The following is a 23,879-nucleotide window of genomic DNA, read 5'->3' as shown; positions in this document are numbered from 1 at the left end:
CTATTGTAACCTTACTGTCTATTGAGATACGGTTCAGAGAAAAATCGTTAAAGAAACCTACTAATTGCTTATGCGGATTATGTTCAAGGACAAAGAATCTTCGTCATGCTCTGTGCATGATCATGATCCAAAGAGAACTGCAAATTCTAAAGACAATAAAATCGAAATTACGTAATATTTATTTTATTAACAGTTATTAAAATAATAATTTGTGACTGATTTTAAACCATTGCAAAATATAAAATGGTTGCTATCAAGATTAATTTATATTCAGGCTTTTTACGTGGTCATGGTCTAATAACTTGACATCATTTTTGTTGTTCGATTTAATTTAAAAGTCCTCCAATAGCCTGTAAAAAATTCATGATATTTAAGTTATTTTATATTCAAATAAGCATTTTAGTTTAAAATTTCAAGAAGAAATTCAAGAAAAAATATTTAAAGTAGTTTATATCAGTCAGATATGCAAAAGTAAAATGCAAATTACCAACTCGTTTCTCGACATTCCATTAATAAAATATAAATAATATATAAAATTCACGATTTAAAATATTTGTAAATATTTTAGATATCTCATTGTAAACGAGAATTTTATTTCTGAAATTTCACTCAAATTTCATCTCGGAAATTCTAGGAATTTTCTATAATAAAAATTTATGATGGACTCAAAATTCGTTAATATTTTGATAAAAAATATGAAAAATACGAAATGCAATGTATCAGTTCTACACTTAAAATTGATCCTTATATCTATGTTGAAGTTGGAATGTTCAGTGAGGCGACAAAAAATGATAACAGTTCGAACGTTGCCAAGGTCATTTCAGTAGAGCGAAGCATTCCCCAATGTTATATTTTCGCGGATTGCAAATTATACAGTATATGAAGAATTTATCTACTCAAATCTTCCCTTATTACTTGCGAGCATTTTTTAAACACTTGACTTTTATGGATAGAATAGTTAATCTCGTTAAAATCGCCTGTTTTAAAGGCATTTTTTCAACCATCCTGTATATTACAATTAATTTATTTCTAGATTTAAACAGTCTACCAATAGATTTGCACATTTTCCTACTTTACATTAATAAATAGTTTTTTTTTTCCAATTGCTAAGTCACATACGTATTCATATTAAATAGAGTCAGGTATCCGATTAGACGATAACGATTATGGAACATTCAAGCTTCGGCTCGAATGTTAAATAATTTTTCAAAATGTCATCATTAATATTTATACCGTTAAACACGTATCTTAATTTACTACATTTTTTTACACATTTTCTTAAAAAATAATACAATTAAGATTGTAATTATAACGATTCAGTCCTTTGTGAAAAAATATGAACAACTCGCGTTTAGCATTCAACACAGCAAAACTTCAAAACATTCGTCTTTTGATAAGTGACATAACATACATCTCAGACTGATTTTATTTTTAATTTCAGGAAGTGCTCTCCATATTTAGTACAAAAACAAAAAAAAAAGTCTGGTCGTTTTGCCTATGGGTTTTATGCGTAAGAAATATGTTGTCATAAATCCGATCCTTCGTAATTACAAACCCAGTTTAACTAGAATCTGAATATTTTATGATAAAGGAGGATATTTTTCTTAATGACAATAAATCATTATGAAAACTTTTGGATAGATAAACATTTAACAAGTTTCGAGTTTTGTACGAAACCCATTGGTTTTACAAAGCAACCTCTACCTCTCTATCTTAATATCAGAATTCATCCGAAAAATTATTCTTGAATTGACATGGTTTATTACGAAAGGACATATAACCCGAAGCTTATAAATTATTTAAGTAGGGTGAAAACAACGTGTTTTTTATTGTTACTTTTGAGTATATATAAGCTTAAGTACAACCAAGCGTATTATGGGTTAACATAATAATTGAATTTACCGAAAAATCTGGATTGTGGGATATAGTTGGCCTCATTATATTTTAAGTCTTATATAGACGTTTAAGAAGTAGATAGACTTAAGTTGGGAGTTATTATTTGTTTAAATCCAACATCAAAATTAAAATTTAATATGATTCAGAATATTTTTTAATCAGTTTATCAGGGAGACAACTTGTATTAACGGCAATAACATTATTGATTAAACAATTAGAATATTTAGAGATTTCAAATATATAATTATTATAAATGTATTAAATATTTATATACTGTACTGTATTGCTGTTATTTTTAGTGTTTTAGTTAAATAATATGATCAGTTAGGCTGGGACTTTCTTACTTTATGGTACTATTATGTATAAAATTAAAAAATATATCGTAAAAATTTTAAAATTTAAAATAGCATATAAGAAACTTGAAAAATTAAATATTAAAGAAAATGAACATATATAAAAATAGAAAAAGTCTTTTAATATATTTTAAATAATCTGTAATAAATTCTCTTTCAGTTTTACTAAATTTAATATTTAAAAAAAAAATAGTAAAATTTTATTATTTAGCTTTTTGACAATTGATTATGAAAGATTTTCTTCCAGCTGTTCCAACTGAAAATTTGAAGTATATTTGGAGATCGTTGTCCTGATTCCTTCGTATAATTTGCTTAATACAATAGACACGATTGTAGCTCGAAAGTATAGCTTAATTATGTATTCGAATTAGTTATATATTGTCCATTTGTAAAGCATGTAGGTCTACTTATCTTAAGTTGTTCAGTTCGTTTGTAAGATGTCTGCTATTATGTTATGAGTTGTGTTAAAAAGGTTCAAAAGACTATATAATTTCTTTCTCGTAAAGAAATAATTAATATTCTTTGAAATTTTTATAAAAATGAACGCATTCTAATTAGATCGTAGATTAGTATTTGAGTTTATTAATACATTTTTATAGATATATATTATATAATGTATTAGGTTTATTTTACAATATAAAGTTGCATCACTGGCTTGCATCATTGATAATAAATCGTACTTATATAAAGGAATTGATCAAACAAGCTCTCATTATGTAGTGGTGACAATGAGTGAACATACTTTTTCATTCAATAGTGAAGTTTGTAAAATTAAAAATAAGAGACGAATAGAATTTATGAAAATATTTATTCAATATGAATTCGATTCAAAATTCAAAATGACCGTGGCACCGAACTAATTGGCAAACTATATTCTGATCAAACCGAATATTTAACGGGTTCTGGCTAGTATATTTAAAATGATCTGGAAAGCTTTACCATATAATTGTTATATTTTATACTTTTAACATATTTTATTATAAAGAACGTTTCGTTAGAACTAATTTTTGTATGGAGTGATTAACTTTAAGCCGTGTTTTAAATTAAATAATTCATTTATTCGTATTTGTAATTACGTTGCGTTATTGAAATTCTAAACACAGATTGCGCATTTAGAGATTAACAATTGATGAATTTAGAAAGCTCAGAATTTTATAAAATTAATTAAATTAAATCAATATATTGTAAATAACTTATTATTTAATTTTAATAATTTGTTTTCAGTTTTGTACAACACAATTTCGTATGATTTTATCTCGCATGACATCTTTATGCGCTAGAAACATCGCTTTAGGATTAATTTTTATAGTAACGGTAGATAATCATGCTATTTTCAAAAAGAACATAACGTCACGAATTCCTATAAAACTGTTTTGGTGGAGTCGACCGTTTGTTGGTATCTCCACCCGCTTTAGACGAGTGTTCGCCCAGAAAAATTGTTTCGTTTCGTTTCTATACTCAAATATTTTTTATACACTTATCACGAAACAATGTATCGCTTCTCTAGCTTATGTTCCTCTAATGAATCGTATGGAAAGTAGCAATTCTCGTGTAGTCGGTGAATATTAATTAAGCATTTAGTTTATTCAGGGGTGAGATCTTGAAAAGCCTTCTGTTGTTAGAAATTCTCCTCCGTGACTGATATTTCCTTTTTCAGTGGCTCCTGGGGATAAGAGGCACTAGTTTTTTTTTTTTTTTGCTTTTTTTAACTGTTCGAATGCTTCAGGCAATTTCACATCCCTCTTAAAAGTTTCAGAGAAAAAACAACGATCTGGATCCAAGCTAGTAGACTATCATATGAATTCTAATGAATTTATTTGTTAAATAGATGAAATAATAAATTAAATAAACCAAAGGATGTTTTAAAAGATGTGTTTATCTATTTGTATTCATCAACATGCTAGAATAATTTTTAAAAGAAGCTCTATAATGCAATTCTTCAACTGAGTTGTGTCATAGATTTTTTTACAGCCTATATAAAAAGCCTTTTATGTTTAATGAATTCAGTTTAAAATTGAATTCAAAATATAAATGTTTTATATGTACAGTACTATGAATGATTTAGGTTTAAAAATTTAAATATCTTGCATCATAAAATATCTTATAGAGAAAATTACAAAATAATCATATGGCTGTTATATAATACTGTATAATTAATAAAGGAAAAATTTCTTAATTAAAGATAAGATATTATGAAAACTTAAAAGTAATATTTTGTCAAGTTAGTCATAATTTTTAGCACATTAAAATAAGCTTATACATTAAAAGCAATTAAAAATTATATCATAAATAATATTAATCAAATCATAATTTATCAAAGGTTCTTATCTAGTTTTAATTAAACATAGTCTATATTTAATACAGATAATTAAATCAATTGTTATCATCATTACAATTAAATGAATTCTAGTTTGATTTTTAATGTAGCATTGCAATTTGCAAAGTTATTGTTTTTCTGTTTTTTAGATGTATATTGAAGAAGTATAATTAATCACAGTATGCATCATTCAAATCGTTGTGCCTTAACATCATGTTCAGCTCCATTGCCTTCAGGGAAAAAATATGTTGCCATAGAATTATTGACCAAAGAAATACTTTATTTTGTTGTCGATGTAAGTAAATTATATAAATTAACAAATTAAATTAAGTAAATTAACTTAATTATACTACAAGTATTTTCAGAGATGTTGAAATTGGTCAAGGTTATTTAATAAATGAAATATGTTCTATGTTAGCATAATTGAAAAATAATTTTAATTAAAAAATAAAAATGCCTAAATTTTATATAGGTTTTTATATTAAGATATTTTTATTCACTTGCTTATTACATTATCTTATTCTTATTCTTTACTTATTATAAATTCATAAATACATTTAAATATTAATAAAAATATCATAATGACTGCATGTATATATTTGTTAATCTGTATTTATTTGACTATTTCTAATTAAATTCACAATATGCAGACAAGATATGCATCTCTAAAAGAACCTGAAGGAACAAAATGTTTGTAAACAACAAAAATAATAATTTATAGCTCTAAGTAATTAAATATCCAATATTTGTCACAACTGCTTTATTGGAACTTCACTAAATATTAAAGTTTTATTGATGTTTTAAATGTATAATAAAAGTTTTAACAAATTTTGGATATATATACAGGTATATATTAGTGTTTTAGAAACTTGTTTTACCAGCATTGGAGTTTTTGAGAAGTTTAGAAAGTTTTTCAAATGTTTATTGAATAACTCCTGAAGACAACTTTTGAACTTGAAAAGTGAAGGTATATTTATTTTTTGACAGTTCCAATAAAGCAACTGGACTCCTTTCTTTCTATTGCTGTAGAGTTTTATTAATTTTGCTTATTAGCATTTTTGAAATTTAAAAATTTGAATCACTATATATGCTCAATGAATTAATTATGTTAAATATTGTTAATTTGAAGTTGAAATTAGGCATGAATTTACACAAACACTGATATAGTACAGTATTTTAATCAGTTTTTGTTAGGAATACAGTATACATTGAAGATTGGCTTAGATCATTCATCAATTTATATCTACATACACAAATTTATGAATGATCAATGCCAATTTGTATGTAAATAATCAATTAAAATTGAATGAATTTGAAATATTGATTTAATTTTTAATAAATTTACTGTAAAATGTTTCAAAATTGATTATGGCAGTTTCTAAGGAAAACAAATAAATTTGAATTCAGAAACTGAAAACAGTCTCATATTGATTTTATATTTATATATATTTTATAAAATTACTTAATCTATAAAAAATATTTATATACTCATATAAAATGAAAATATTTTATTTAAAATGAAGACATTGTTTAATGTTGTTCTATTGAGTTTTAAAATATCTCAAAATAAACAAAAAATATTAACAATAACAACTAGAAAATAAAATTAAAGAAAGAATGATCCATTCAGCAAATTATTAGGTGTCAGAGAAAATAAGAGTGATGATTTATAAAATATATAAGCTATCTGGCTTAAGATCTTGCTTGAGGTCATTTGAAAACTGTCATTGTGTTCTTATGTTTGTAATTTATTTTATGTCATATGAGTTGTGGGAAATGACATATTTAAAAATATATAAACTTTTATTTATAAAGTATATATGTATATAGTTTGTAGATTAATATGATTATTATATTATTTAAATGAATATCTATAAATAATGAATTGTAAAGAATAAAATTTTATATTAGTTTTATTGATTTTTTTAATATAATATTAAAAATAAGATATGTATAAAAAAGAAAACTGTATTGGAAACAAAGAATAAACACTATAAAATATTTAATGATAAACATTAACTTAACACCTGATCACTCGCTGAGAGATTTATTCTTACAACAAAGTTTGTTGTAAGAATAAATCTCTCAGCGAGTGATCAGGTGTTAAGTTAATGTTTATTATTTTCTGCTGAGCACGCTTTGGGTTGTTTATATTTAATGATAATTACATTAATGTAAGTCCAGTTAATACAATTGTCATAATAGTCACGATTTTTAATACAATTGAGTAGTTAACTGAATAAATCTTTTAGTATATTTTAAAAAAGAAATTTAAATTAATTTTTAACTATTTTTTGTTGTTATTGTTGCTTACTACATTAATGAGAAAATGTAATTAAAATTTGGAATAACAAAAAAAATTAATAAATTAATTACAACAATTTAGTGAAACATCTGTACAAAATCTAACTTGATAAATAACATGTAATGTAAGTTTATATCATAGTTTTATATTAACATTTAAAAATTTTTAAATATATACTGGTTTTAACTCAAAATCATTTAATATGAAATAAATCTGAAATGCTGACATGATGGAATTTATTAAATTTTATTCTATTATGATTATTATGAAATTAATTAATAGCTTTTGTATATAAATTGACATTAATGAAAAGTGCATAATTTATGAGAAAGAAATAGTTAAGTATGGAATAAACTTAATTTAAATATAATAATAATTAAACATTTTAAATCGAATAGTAGATATAAACGCATTTAATCTAAGTTCCTTTTATTAAACTGAAAATTTTATAGATAAAAATTAATAAATTATGTGCTAATTTTATTATTTCTATTAATTTTAGTTAAAAACAAAAGGACAAGAATTATTTGAACAAGTCTGTAATTATTTGGGTTTAAATGATTCAGAATTGTTCGGTTTGGCTCTTTACACAGGTAATGTTTATTATCTTAAATAATTATTATATATTATATATATAAAATTATTAAATATTTTTATGACAATCTTCAATCAAGTAAAGGAGTTTAAAATAGAATTAAAGCAAGAAATATGTTTAAGAAATTAAATATGAAGATTTATAATGAATATGCAAATACATTATATTTGTTTTGGGTCACTGCCAACTTTATCTTATAAAGATATAAAGTTATATTTTTATGTCTGATGCACTAAACATATTTATTGATTTTATATCTTTTATCTAAATATTTTAATATCTAATTATTTAAAATAAAGTAATTTAGAATGAGAATTTTCTTTTATAATCAAAATTTAAGGTGTTTTCATATTTATTGCTCTAAGTTCAAGGTTAGCAACATTATAATTTAAACAGCAAGTCTTTCCATTTTCATAATTTAAAATATTTTAGTTTTCATTTATATAGGAAAAGAATATAAGAAAAAATAAATAAAATATTTAATTATATGGCAGTTTTATAATGTGGTCATAATATAATAGCTTTAAAATATATCTTATAACTTATTGCATTTATACATAATAGATAAATATTTATTTAAATAAGAGTACATAGCCAACAGGAACTGATGTAAGATTTGTAGATGTAATGTATCTATAAAATTAGAGATCTAATTATATTGTCACACAATTTTATTTTAAAAACAGCTTTATGAATGGAGTGTGCAATTTTAGTTAAATGTCAGGCAATAAACTGGGAAGTGGGATGTGATGCACAAAGCATGGGCTTACAGTGCAGTGCACGAGGTTAAACATATATTTCTGTTAGAAATTGATTTTTTATTTTAATTTTTAATTTCAAGTATTATGTCTTCAATTTTTATGCTGGTTGTTTGAGTTCTGCTTAACCTGTAGAATCTACTATACGTACTTAATATAAATACATATTTCAGTCAAATTGATATCACTAAATTTAAATAATATTTTGCTTATCTTCAAATATATAAATAGAAATATTATGCTTAAGTTATGTCTGCATTATTATTTTCTAATTCAATTTATATCATTTTTACTTGAATAAAATTTTTAATAATGGAATGGTAATTGATAAGATAAAATAATAATTCACTAATTGAAATTTCATCTTATAAATAAATATTATTCATAATACTTTTATTAATAACATTTTCTTATTAGTTATAGCTACCAAATCTATACAAAATTTGAGAATTAAGTTTTAGAACTATTACCACTAGAATACAAAATCACATAGGAACTAGATTAAATTTATTTATGATAGTTGATCAGTCATATTGCTTCTCTCTACAAATTCATTTATATTTTTTCATTTCCAGATACTGATGATAGATTTGCATTTAACAAAATAATTGAATAATAATTTGCATTAAACAAAATGTTTAATGCAAATTATTATTATTATTATTATTATTATTGTTTATTATGATGTAATACTAAATTTTGATGAATGTTTGATAAAACTGTAACTTGAAAGTTATGAATTGATAAAACAAATATATGGTAATATTGCTCTTTGTTGCTTGAATGATTTGAGAATGGTTTGTGAACAATCCACAATGACATGAAGTTGAAAAAATTTGAAAACTTGAAGATTGATTGTATCTGATTATGAGATGGCTCTTAGATAACATAAATTGTTTCTTTATTAATTTGTTTTGAAGTTTAGATTAAAGATTTGAGAAAGATCTTGCAAACTTTGTTTCTGCTGCAAAACAGTGTATAGCTTCATTCTTTATGTCACTGTACTGTAGATACAGTAATAACAAGATTTTGACAAAGTGTTAGGATTGCACAAAATTAAAATTTTATTCTTCCAATTTATCAAGGATACTAAGATATGAAATTCAATTTAACAAAGAAATTAATTACAAATAATTTAAAATGAGTTAGTTTAATTATCATGTAAAATAATCATGTAAAATTTCAGGATTTTTTATGACACCATTGACATTATTGATAAACTTTGATCATCTACAAGAAAAATATTAATTACTTTGGAATTTATATGCTAAGAATTCATTCATTTCCCTATGAAAATATGTCAGTACCTATTAATCTTCTTATTGTGTTCTTATTATTAATAATGTGGAAAATAGCTCATGTCAAATATATTTTTTGATGAAGTTGATAATTTATTCTATAACATTGATGTAAAAAATTTGAAAAACAATGATTTAAAAAATGTATGATCAAAGTCAGTTTATTTGGTGCTTTTAACATGATAATGCTTAAGTTAAATTATTTTCTCATGTAATAAATGATATAAAAATAAAATTAATTAAATATTATATCTTGATTTAATTAGTAATACATTATTGCATTATTTAACAAACACATTCTTTTTTACCTATTCTTTTATTGATTATTAATATTATTTTTTAATTTAACAGATATAAATCATTCTATTGTGTAATTTTAAACAATAAGAATTCTTTCTCATTAACTTTGTTGCTGAATTTTTGTAGAGACATATATATGTATATCTCCATCGATATGAATGTAAGAATACATAATTTATTATGTATTAAAATGTGATAAATATCTATATAGATATAAAAGAGAAATACTACTTTATAAATTTACATATTATATATAACTGATGATAAAGATCATTTTATTATTGAACATAGTTGGTCTGTATTTATTTGACTACTTATAAAAGTGCTTAAAGAACATAGTTTAATATTCATTAAAACTAATAAAGATTTAATTCTAAAATTTTAGATAAATACAATGATAATTCTAAATCCATATTTATATTACAATGTAAATTTATAAATGAATTAGTAACATGAATGTTCAATTAATTATAAATGTCAGTTTTGTATAAAAAATTAAGTATGTAAAAAACAATAATGAAAATTTTCAAAAATATTAAAATAGCTATTTAAAAAGATTTATATTCAAATAATTCAGTTATTTTTAAAATTCATAATATATAATTTTAATTATATAGGAATTAAATTTCTATTATGAATACAAATAAAAAAATTATAATAAATCAATGATTAGTTTCATAATAGTAAGTCAGATTATAATATATAAAACTGTTAAATTTATGACTAATTTAATTTAATTGTCTGAATTAAATTCAAAATGCTATAGTAAATTGTATTTTAGAATAAAAATTCTACTTTATATAGTAAATGAAAAATGTATTATTATTTTATTTTTATATGAATTTGTAATGAAATTATGAATTAATTCGTTCTTAGTTATAGCTAAAATGAACCCATTTTCTTATTCAATCTCAATTTTTAATTTTTGTATTTTTAATATTTTTGTAAAAATACTCTGTAATTAAAATCAGTTTTCTGGATATGAAACTAACATATTAACTTAAAGCAACATTCAAATTAAAACTTATGTATTTTCTTTCTGAATGTTTTTGATATTACAAAAATGTTAATAATAATAATTTCTTTATATTTGATAACAAAATTTATTTACAACAGCAAGACTTCCTCATGGGATCACCACTTTCAAATGTTTTAGCTGAGATCCTTATAAGAAATTTAGAACAAAATTTTCATGGCCTCTTACACTGTAAAGTATCAGGCTTTATACTTACACTATGTAGATGATATCCTCATTTGCATGGGAAGATATGGACAGTAATTTTGCATTTTTTGTCAATATATTAAACAGTGTCTATCCCTCCATAAAATTTACAGTTGAACAAGAAACATCATCATGTAAGTCTATTCCTTAGATCTAAACCTCATTCAAAGAGTGGACAATCTAGAGTTTGAAATATTCCACAAATTTGACTCTGTCTTTTACAGTGTCCTCAATAATGTATACCAGCCCATCATATATAAAAACATTGCAATTACTACATTTCCCTGAAAATAAGACCTAACTGGATAAATAGCCCTAACATGATTCTTCATGATGCTCGTAATATAAGCCCTACCCCTAAAATAAGTCCCAGTTAAGATCAGCAGCCAAATGGTCATATTTAATACACTCATTGCAACTAACAATGGATGTATTGAATTATAACATAATAATATTAATATATAATGAAATATAAATAAATATTGTTATTGACATTAATACTTAATTATAATTTATATTATCATTTATTTTAAGTATTTGTAAAGACCCAAGTGAGCACCTTTGGACAAACATCCCTTGAAAATAAGATCTAATGTCTTTTGGAGCAAAAATTAATATAAGACCCAGTCTTATTTTCAGGGAAACACTGTATTTCCCTTATTTGTAGATTCCAAATTCTTACTTTGTCTTCCATAAATTAAATGTGAAGTTACACATCATAAAAATAACACTAAATAATGTATCTGTAGAGTGAATTCCAACATTTAAAAAGCAAACTTATCAAAACACTAAATCTTATATTGGCCATTAAACCAAAAGGCAGTTATGCTCTGGTCTGTCCCAGTTGTTATTACCCTATCACTAAAAATGGCTACTTGTGAGGACCCAAACGGGGTCTGAAAGGAGGCATTCAATGGCTTTTTAAACGAATCACGTTTCATTATGCAAAAGAATGAAATTAAAGATCTGAAATAAACAAAGAAAGTTTTTTTTTGTTAAAAGATTTAAAACGATAGCTAGATTAAAGTCGAGGAAAATGTGGCCGGAGAGGAGTTGTGTTCAGTCGCAAAGTTGACCTCTCCCACATCCTTCACAGGGTTTCAAATTGTCACCATGTGACAATGAGAGACCAATGGAGGGACGACTATGGTTGGAAAATCTATAAAACCAGAATTTCAAGGACATTTCAGGATCTTGGATGTGTAGTGTTTCCTCTCTTGGTTGTGCATGCTCCAGATCTTTGGAAAACAAAAGAACATTTCGGAACTTGTGGAAACATTGTTCTCTGGGTGACTCCTAAAGATTCGTCAGTTTGTTCGAGAAGCCGCTGAAAGCCGTGATAAACACCCTTGGGCCTACGGAGTATTTCACCTTCTATGTCCATCCATAAGTAACAAAGACAGAACTTTTCAAACTCTATTCAGACTTTATCCGCACGTTTTGTGTGTGCTACCTCGTCAATCAAGGAATTTGTAAGGAAATTTCTATGTTTATTAAATGGGTTTTTAATGGTAACCCTGTCTCGGTGAGTCTTTCTGCGCCCACATGACTGTTTTGACTGCTCGACTGTTATGACACCTTACACCTGATTGGCTAACCTCACATAATCTGTTTAAGAAATATAGGGCCATATTCTGGTCATTGTCTCTGGTCTCTCGTCTCTCACAAGCCGGTCACTGATTGGCTAATCATTTGGATTAGCCAATCAGCGACTGGCTTGCGAGAGACGAGAGACCAGAGACAATGACCAGAATATGGCCCTTAATTATATTTTACCAATAACACTTTGTGTTTCACTTAACAGTCTTATGGTTCAAGACAAGACCCAAAACATTAGTAGAATACTCCAGAATCTATACCATTCTACTGGTCCATTCCATAAATAATACAGTCATGAAACCCAGTACTTTTTTGTGTAGCATAAAACCAATACTTCTTACATGCTAATCGAAAAGACACAGAACTAGCAGAACTAGTGCTAGAAAATAATTTTCTTCCCATAAGGAATAATATCGAGCTGTTAAAATCTAACATTGATCCAAAAACAATTTTTATTTGGATTGGATTGGATTGTATTTTGTTGGTATTGTATTGGTTGTATTTACATAGAATTCTCGAGAGTTAGATGGTTTTACTGGTTAATTTTGTTAATTATCCAGTAAAATTTAAATTTCTTGTTTTAGCTTTTTATTTCTGTTTATGTCAGAAAACTGATTTTAAATTTAAATCAGTTTTCTGGATGATTAATTTTTAATTTTATAATCATTGATTGAATATGAAAAAAATTATATTTGAAAATAAACCCATTTTATTATGAAATATTGTAAAGATTATTTAGGACTTTTAAAAAAATCTTTTAAAACAAAAATCTCCAATTCACTTTGGAAAATAATTTAAAAAAATAAAAAAGTAAAATTTTGTAAATTTGACTTATTTTAATAGTTTTGATATGGTTCATTGAATAGCATATTTTCACACATGATACAACATCAAGGACAATGTGCCCTTATAAAAATTGAAGTTTATCTTAAATGCAAGATTGTTTTTTTTTCTTAATATAAAGATTAATAATAATCATTTAAATTGAATGAAGAAATATTTAGTGATATTTGTAATAAAATTAAAAATTAATAATAACTTACTTCAATTCAATTTTATTAACAAATAATGTATGAAATTATTTCTTTTAAAAGTAATATAAAATATAATTGACAAGAAAGTTCTTTTTAGTAATTTCAAAATGATATGAATGAAATAATGTGCTATGAATTATACAAAATTTTCTATACAATATTTGTATAATTTCATGCATGAGTGAAAAAGAAATAGTACTTGAATTAGAATATATTGCTTTTGTTTAAATTGGATGGTTGACTGATATTTCTACAGATTTATTTGTGCATATCAAATTTGATTATTATAATGATATAAAAAATAAAAACTGATTTGATCTTTTTATATTGTTTATTTCTATTTATGGTATGAAGTTGATTGTCTTCACAAAACTTATTATGAACTAGCAGGTGGGCCCAGCGTTGCTCGGGCAAAAGTAACGATAACTAAGATAAAGATTATTATGTTACAGTCAACCTTACCCGTTTTCACAGAATGCAAGAATTGTGTCCTCTTGTTTCCAGACTAATTAGAGAATTTTTAGATTGTTCTAAAAATATGTTTGATTTCCTGCAAAAACGAAAAAACTGCATCTGCGCCTGTAAATCTTGCACATCGCTTTCTCGTAACAATTCCATTGTTACTTAAAACTTACATTGTTACTTAAAACTTCCATTGTTACTTAACACTTCCATTATTGATGGAAGTGTTAAGCCTTAATCCTGTCTTTCTCCCCCGGGGAATTTCGAAAAATTCCTTCTTAGTGTGCGTTCTTGTGACATACCCTAACTGTGTACCAAATTTCAACTTNCACCACGACCAGGTGGTGACCACGGGAGAGTTATTATTATTATTATTATTATTATCAATCCATCTCGATTATATTATAGATATGAATATTTCAAATTAAAACACTAATTATCTCTTTAAATATTGAATAATATAAAATCAAAAATATTAAATACATAAAAATTTTATTAAACACACAGTTATTCTATATAAATTTTAATTTACTTTGCTTAGGTTAATGAAAAAGTGATTTTTTGTTTTCAGAATATTTTTTATTATCTCTAGAGATAAAAGTTCATTTTTCCAATTATCTATCTTTTTTATATTTATCAATGGTATTATGTTCTTATACTATTGATTATTATTATTGATTATTATAGATATTATTGATAGTAATCAATAATACTATTGATAAATAGGCCTACAATTTGTCAACAGTATCAATTACTTGAGTTTCTCTGTTAATTTATTTATTGACTGAATCATATATTTTTATTCATACACTCAATTCCACACACAAATAATTGAGTATATACTCAATGATTTGTGTGTGGATTATCCTTGCATGCTTATGTCTCAATAAAAATTTACATCAGGAGTACAAATATTAGCATTAAAATAAAAAATCTGCATTGTTAACTGTTGTTATTTAACCTGAAAATCTCAACATCATCCTTGCATTTCCAGCAAACACATTTATTCAGAACACGAATGTTTTTTGGTCTATTTCATAAGCCTATGTTAGGTTTCTAATCCAGCTTCAATTTGATAACATTCAAAATTGGAATGTTACTTGATAAGTGATATTATTTAATTTTTTAAGATATAAAATGTCCTATATTTTTATGCATTTGTAATTAAAAATATAATTTTAAAAATTAGTATTACATTTATATGTATATGTAATATATATAATTATGATAAATAAAATATAATATTAAATGATTATAAGACAAATAAAGATATATATTTCTACACATTGTAATTTACTTGCACGTCTTGTGATGAAACGTTCTTACATTGATTGCCATGTGGCAGATAGAGATTCAGTCTGTATGATTTATGCATACTCCTTTTAATGTGGCCTTAAATATTTCTAATGTTTCTAACATTTATAGTTTGTGTTCATCGTACATGTGCCATAATAATTTGGCCTCACCAAGGTTTGTAGATACCCCAAGCTCCTTTGTATATTGTGCTAAAGTAGTTACTTGATTATTGCTATCAATATTTTGTTTATGCTCTGCCAGATCTATTTGAATTTCCTATCTTTCAGGAGACTTAAGTGAGTTAGTAGTATGAGCACTCAAAAACCAAGTCTCATTTCATATTTCCAATTTAAAAAAAATTTTCTGATATTGGTTATTTTGAATTATTTGCAATTGGCATGTGTGAACTTTTTACAATTTAATACATCATTGTTGTTCCAAGCTAATTTCCTAAAGATGGCATTTTTGAAGGTGTCAAAAATGTTTGAATTTTATTTATTTATTTATTAAAGTATAAATGCTCAAAATTGGCTTTCAAGAACATCAAGATGATATCAAAAACTGCAGAACCACTACCAAACTTGCTAGAGATACTTTAGAAAATGGTTACAATGTATTATGGGCCGATGTCACTCTAATGGTGCTCAGATCCCAGAGCTGTTTTTATATGGGAGTCATTTTACATAACAACACTTAGTTCATGTAACGAACCTTCACTCCACCTTTCGGCAGTATGGTGTATGTTACACAGGAAGTTAGCACAATAATTTTTGTTTAAGTTAATTTTAAATTATACATTTTTTGCATCTTTTTATTTCTATTTTTATTTTCGTTTTATTTATTTTTATTATAGTTTTTACAATGTATTGACACATCCTGTGGAATATATTTTAAATTCAACAATCAAATCAAGTTTGTACAGAGTTTAACTGTAACTTACATGTGACATATTCTGAAATACAAAATTTGACTTTTATGGTTTTATTTAATCACTCTTCTGCAAGCATGAATGTTTAATTATAATAGATGATCAAATGATTATTGAAAAAGGAAAATTGATTGCTGAAACTGGACATTAAAGATTTGAAGCTTTCAAATGGATGGCTTAACAAGTTTAAGAATCACCATCATATCAAGCAAATTAAACTGCATAGTGAAACAGCTTCAAATTCTTCTATTAACTATCATACTAAAGCTCAGCAACTCTGAAAATTTTTACATATAAGCCTAAAGATGAAATTGGATTAGTTTATAAACTTGAATTGACACAACATTGGTAATGAAGCCTTCAGAAGAATGAAAGCCAAATAAAGATTGCATAACTATTGCTTTGTGTTCAAATGCAATAGTTGGATATTGACAAATGTATCCCATTAATTATTGGTAAATTTAAGAATTTGCAATGCTTTAAGCATGTAAAGTTGCACAACTTTGTGTCCACTATAGTGAATACTTGTTGTTCAAATTTATGGAACAAAACACTTGAATGACTTGTAAAATTTTTGTGAATGGATACAACAGTTTGAGAAGAAAATAAGCAGGCATGAACTTCTATTGCTTCTGGACAATGTAACTTCTCATAACATTAATGTCTGAAATTGACAAATACAAATATAAACATCCATTAGCTGAATTTTTAGATTAATACCAAACAATTGCCAAATTATATTGTGTTATAATAATGCTACTAATTACTAATTAAATGTCAAGTAATTTGGCCTAGAGGTAGACATTAGGTGCAATCCTTCCTTAGGTAATTTAGAAGGTTCTGGAAGAATTATGGTGTTTGTATGGGTGAGACAGTACAATCTGCGGATGAAATGTACAGAAAGGAACTTGCGACAACTACTAGAATATACACTTCCTTTTATTTCTCTATGAACAAGTTTGGTTTTATAAGGAATCCCAACTGATTTGTAAGAAATTTTTACAATACGAGGTGTATTAAACAGAAAACTTTTTGTTTCACAACAAAACACGATAGTAAAAATCTCAGGGCACATAACAATTAATCTTCTATAACCACATAACTAAAACCTAACTTAGTCCTAACTTATACTAAGGAAATGACAAGAGAAATAGGACAGCAGGAAGGTAGAAGAAATGAAGAGGTAACTTTGTGATATATGTGAGCAAAATTAAGATTTTTTACAATGAAATAATTTTGCGAGAAAAAAAAAAAAACTTATTTTTTATTTATAGATTCCAACGTCACTATTAACACAAATGGTATATGATATTACTACTGTTACAATATTTCAATTCACACGTACTGTACTGTTTCCGATCTCGATCACATAAAAGGGCCCGACCTTAATAACTAATCTTACATACTAACTTAATATTAGTGGAAGAAAAGAATAGAAGTAGGAGGATGAAAGCAGAATACATATGATAGACAAAGAAATACCCGGGATTTTTTCGTTGGTATGTTCGACTTATACGTGCTGTCAGGTGGGACACCACACGATGACTTCTAACTCGAGTTGTCGTTGTCTTCCTATCCTGTATTACGATCCTTATTCTTCTAAATTCTTTTGCCGCTATCGCTGGACGGGAACTTCTTTCTCAATCTTTCCAGTACCTCCGTTCGTGGCTTAAGCGACTCTCAAGTCTCCACTCTTCACGTCTGCACCTCTCGCAGTTCCGTCCTCGAATGCCTTTTGTCCGTTCCTCCGTGTCTTAAGGGTAATTCGAACTTTGTTCTTCCGTTTCCCGGAAGTGGTCATCCCACCCAAGGGACAGGGATTAAGATAGGAAAGTTCTAGAAGGAGATAGAATAATAGAACAAAGGATAGCAGGAAAGAACTAAACTAACTTAACTTAATACATACAACATATAGTGTACGACTACAACTTCACCCGGGCCTTTCCTTTCTTTCAATTGATATGCGCTTTGGGTAGGATTTTTCTTCAACAACGATGGCTCTCGCTTTCACTATTCTTAATTCTTTTCTCCTTCTGGAAGTTCTCAAATATGCCAGTCATCCTATCTTTAATCGTGGAGATTCCATTTCTTTAGGACAATTTTCGACCTCTTTGGAGTCGTCTGCAAGCCTATTATTTGAATGTGGTTCCTCCTCAGTCCCTATCACAAAATTCTTTTTGTCCTCACTACAAAGTCATGCTAGAGCTCCATTCGACATGTCTGACTCTCTCCATGTGTTGTTGAAAAAGTGACTCATCTCTCAGCCATTTCTCCCCAGGCCACCTCACCTGCTATTGTCTTTACCGAATCTCCGAATGGCTAATCCTACCCAAAGGCAATAACGGTCATCTTGAAAGATTATAGAAAGGATAGACAAAGGGAATAAAGGAAACTGCGAGGATAAAATAGAATTATAACTATATACAATTACAAATACATATATACAATATGGCCGAAGGCCACAGAATAAAATCAGTCCAAAGCGGACTCAAACCTGCAACTCCATCATCCCCAGTCAGCACTGTGAGTAATCAATATGGTTATATTAAATTAATAGTTCTGAAGTAAAGATTGGATAGAGGTCTGATTAGCATATCTGGCAATATGTCTACAAGGCAAGTGGGAGTTGCAGAATCAAGTCCCTCTTCAAACTAATTCTTTTTCCAGAATCTTCTAAATTAATTATTAAATATAAATCTAATTATAATTCTTAAATTTATCAAGAGATAGCATCTAACATCTATCTCTAGGCCAAATTATTTGAAATTCAATTAATAATTATTAGCATTATTATAGCTGATGTAATCTGGCAATCATTTAGCATTATTGATAAATACAAAAATTATTTTTCTTACTCCAAATATTTCAAATGTTCTCCAGTCACTAGATGCAGGAATAATTGAAGCGTGCAATGTCATAACATTGTAAATGCCATTTTTCTCTAAATATGTTTTATTGAAGAATTGAATTCTAAATGCAATGCTTTCTACTGCTAAAAATATTGTGGTGATATTGGCACTGTAAGTGGCTATATTTTGAAGTTGAATTTATATGAAGTCATAATGTTTAAAGTGCAAGTCATGACTTTTGGCACTTGAAACATTACAGCTCTCCTGAAAAGTTTGTTTTTTGACATTTACAACATTATGCCATTTCATGCTTCAATTGTTGCATTTAAGAAATGTTGTCACAGAAAGTTTGTCAAGTGTTGACTTGAACAAATTGAAGGATTCCAGAATTACAGTCTTCTTGACACTGTTTGTTACACTGTTGAAGCTTAAAATGAAATTTGCTGTATTTCCATTGCAAACTGCTGGAAGCACTATAAATCTAATTGAAGGTGAAACTCAAGAAGCCCATGATGCAGATAAGAATAAAATCTTTAACTTCACAGTAATATTGAAAAACTAAACTGTTCATGTCTGATGTCAGTAGATGATTATATGAACATCAGAGGTGAAAGCATAAAAAATATAGGTTTTGAGAATGCTAATATGGAACTTAATCCAGCTTCTGATGAAATTGATCTGGTCTGTGACTATGAAGAAGGAAGGATAAGGAAACCATGAATGCTGTAAATTATCTTATTAAATGCTTTAGCCAGTTGTGACAATGCGCGAAGCGCCCGCTATGCTTCAGCACCACTTGATCGAAGCATTGACTACATCAGGATAGAAGACACTGCACAGCAACTAGGACTATTTTTGTTTTTGTTTAGCAACTTTATTATTGACTTGTGAGCACTAAAATTGGCCTTTCTTTACTGCTAGACTTGTTACATCATCACAGGACATCAAATTAGACTTAGAAAAACACTTTATTATTATGTGTTTGGTTAGCACAATGTTGCTGTTGAGAATGTATCATACAGGAACACTTTAAGAGGAAAAAGGTTGCTTTATTGACTTGGACGGATATGCATTTCGGGCTTAATGCCCCTCTTCAGTCCTATTATTATTACATAATTATCAAATTGGTTACAGGTATCAAAATTTACAGAATTCATTTAAAAAATTAGTATACGCGTACAGTGATTTATATGATAAAATACAATTACCTGAGATAGTGACCATTAAGCTGGTATTACACATAAGATATATATACACATATTTAAACGCGGGAGGAGGAATGAGCAAATAGTGCTATCAGATCAATATACATGCACCTGAGGATAGTATAATGTGTGTTAAAATAAAAAGTGGTATGCACAAAAAATTAAAATTACTAACCAAAACACCGAGATTGACCAAATTTACCGCATTTTTCAATTAAATAACTACCCCAACAGAATCATCTACCAATGGCTACACAACCCCCCTTCTCGTCAACCCAAACCAAAAACACAAGTAACTTACAAAAAGTTAGTTTATATCCCTACTATTTTTGAAAACATCCAAAAGATCTTAACACCATATAACATTATTTTAGCTCCCACACTAAACAATAAAATCAAAAATTCCTTAAAAATCAATGAACAAAGTAATAGCAACACAGACATTTTACTTAATAACAATCTAGTCTACAGCTTTGCCTGTACTTGTCATCCTAAATTCTATTACATAGGTGAAACCAGTAGAGTACTAAAAACCCGGATAAATGAACATATTAGAGCCATAAAATATAATTACATCAACTCTGCAGTTGCTACTCATTGCAACCAAACTGGCTGCGAGATCTCACCCGACAGCATCAAAATACTTAAAAGGGAAAAAAACATTTTTAAAAGGAAATTCTACGAACATATCGAAATTATTAAAACTAAAGAAACACACAGAATGAACTTAAATACTGGTACTGTCATAAATGACATCTGGCAGCCTTTCCTAAGATGCAAAGCCCATTAAGTTGTCCTACCATCCTCCCACCTTAACCCCCACTGTGCAATTCCCACCAACCTCTGTATATGTTACAAGGATCCCTCACTTCTTTGTAACATCTCCCATCAGTCCTGTTCTCTACACATCTCTTCTGTATTATGTCACATCCTACAGGTATTTCGTTAATTTTTCATAATTTACACCTTTTTAATATACACTTTTTTTGTTTTGTGCATACCACTTTTTATTTTAACACACATTATACTATCCTCAGGTGCATGTATATTGATCTGATAGCACTATTTGCTCATTCCTCCTCCCACGTTTAAATATGTGTATATATATCTTATGTGTAATACCAGCTTAATGGTCACTATCTCAGGTAATTGTATTTTATCATATAAATCACTGTACGCGTATACTAATTTTTTAAATGAATTCTGTAAATTTTGATACCTGTAACCAATTTGATAATTATGTAATAATAATAGGACTGAAGAGGGGCATTAAGCCCGAAATGCATATCCGTCCAAGTCAATAAAGCAACCTTTTTCCTCTTAAAGTGTTCCTGTATGATACGTTCTCAACAGCAACATTGTGCTAACCAAACACATATAATAGAGAACAACAAGCAACTTTATTATTATTTTTTTTTTGTGGAGGTAGTAGCCTCAAAAGTAAGGTTGTCTCTGTAACTTTGTGAATTGTTTAAGAACTGCTGATGGTGTGAACAGAAAAAAGAAAGACAATAGCAAGGTTTTATCTTTGTTAAAGTCGTATTTATATTTTTATGTTGTATTTATTAGATGTAGATAATGCCAGCCATGTATTTCTATTGGTTTTTTACTTAAAAACTTTTATTTTCAGAATGCATTTCAGACTGAAGTCCCTCATCAGCTTTTTTGCTATAATATTAAAAGCAGGTTAACAATTTCAGAGTACTGTAATTAACATAAATGATAAAAGGGTGTGGCCTTAACATTAACATGTCGATTCAATGTTTAGAGCATTAAAAATTAAACACGCCATAAAACAAAAAACTTGTACATAAAAAGGTACTGCTGATACAATAAAACAGAAATAATAAACCAGGTAAAACAGTAAAGCAGTAAAAACATACACTATTAAAACAAAATAAGCAGATTCACAGTAAAATGAATAAAGTGACAAGATGATTCTAAGTACATTCCAGAATAGCCGTCTTCCTCTTCCCTATCCATTTACACACACCTCTCCATGCCCCCTCTGGTCAAATATGCATACCATGATTCGTGTAATTTTTGGCTGAAATTATTATTCATGATTTTCTCTTTGTTTTTTATTATTTCTAAGTGTTCATACCATCTTCTTTTTTAAATATTTGATTCCTTTTTAACTAATTTAACAGTTTCCTTTACAATTTGACAGCCTTCTTTATTACAGTGGATAGTTACAGCCAAGTTATTATTATTGTACTCTATAGCAGAGATATGGAACCAAATGGAACCAATATGGATATGAAACCACTGCTAATGTATGGAACCAAAGAAACGTCATCTATAAATTAGAATGCGACTGTATCACACCCAAACTTTACATTGGGGAAACTAGTAGGGAATTAAATGTTTGTTTTAAAGAACATATCTCTGCCATAGAGTACAATAATAATAAATCAGCTGTGTTACAGGAAGATCCAGAGAGAGAGAGAGAGAGAGGGATTGCAAGACAGACGGCCCTGACTAATGTATAAGAGCAGAGATCGCTCAGTCCAGGTAGTACCCTGAATAAAGCATTCAGAGTGTTTCTGTATTCCTGTCTCATGGGGGCCTTAAGTGCATCACAAAGAGCATGTAAACAAAAGCAAAATCATGAATAATAATTTCGGCCAAAAATTACATGAATCATGGTATGTATATTTGACCAGAGGGGGCATGGAGAGGTGTGTGTAAATGGATAGGGAAGAGGAAGCCGGCTATTCTGGAATGTACTTAGAATCATCTTGTCACTTTATTCATTTTACTGTGAATCTGCTTATTTTGTTTTAATAGTATATGTTTTTACTGCTTTACTGTTTTATCTGGTTTATTATTTCTGTTTATGTACAAGTTTTTTGTTTTATGGTGTATTTAATTTTTAATGCTCTAAACATTGAATTGACATGTTAAATGTTAAGTCCACACCCTTTTTTTTATTTATGTTAATTACAGTACTCTGAAATCATTAACCCGCTTTTAATATTGTAGCAAAAAAGCAGATGAGGGACTTCAGTCTGAAATGTATTCTGAAAATAAAAAAGTGTTTTTATAAGTCTAATTTGATGTCCTGTGGTGGTGTAATAAGTCTAGTGGTAAAGAAAGCCAATTTTAATGCTCACAAGTCAATATGAAGTCTAGACAAGAAGCATATCATAGTATTCATTGTCTTTATTATTCATCAATAAATCAAGTTCAAATAAATCAAGTCTTTATTATTGTTGTGAGGTCATGCAAGCGGCTGCATGTGCAGGCGATCAGATTCAGGATGAAGGTCTGAGTGATGGTGAGTCATGTAGAGGAGATCAGAAAGACAGCATGTTGGAAGTGAATCACTTGGAGGCCAGGTTAACAACTAATAACTGTTTATTTGTAAAGGAGAATACATAGTATACATTTTCATTACCGGGTTATTATATAATGAACTAAATGAACTCCTCCTTAAAATCCTCATAAATGCTAATTCCT

The 23,879-nt window shown here is 27.5% G+C and overlaps 1 protein-coding gene across 1 annotated transcript in view; it reads left to right on the top strand.

Annotated features, from left to right (window-relative positions):
• LOC111642588 overlaps window positions 1-23,879 on the top strand; it is a 103,917-nt gene that overhangs the window by 18,716 nt on the left and 61,322 nt on the right. The window contains exons 2-3 of the mRNA XM_023388948.1: window positions 4,716-4,861; window positions 7,374-7,464. Of these exons, the coding sequence (XP_023244716.1) occupies window positions 4,748-4,861; window positions 7,374-7,464 (205 nt within the window). The 5' untranslated portion in view covers window positions 4,716-4,747. The remainder of the gene's footprint in view (window positions 1-4,715; window positions 4,862-7,373; window positions 7,465-23,879) is intronic.

Source organism: Centruroides sculpturatus, unplaced genomic scaffold (assembly GCF_000671375.1).
Source record: "Centruroides sculpturatus isolate CEXI.00-Female unplaced genomic scaffold, Cexi_2.0 scaffold3, whole genome shotgun sequence".
NCBI classification, from domain to species: domain Eukaryota; kingdom Metazoa; phylum Arthropoda; class Arachnida; order Scorpiones; family Buthidae; genus Centruroides; species Centruroides sculpturatus.
The sequence above is the reverse complement of the archived record's forward strand: the minus strand, read 5'-3'. Positions and strand labels throughout refer to the sequence as shown.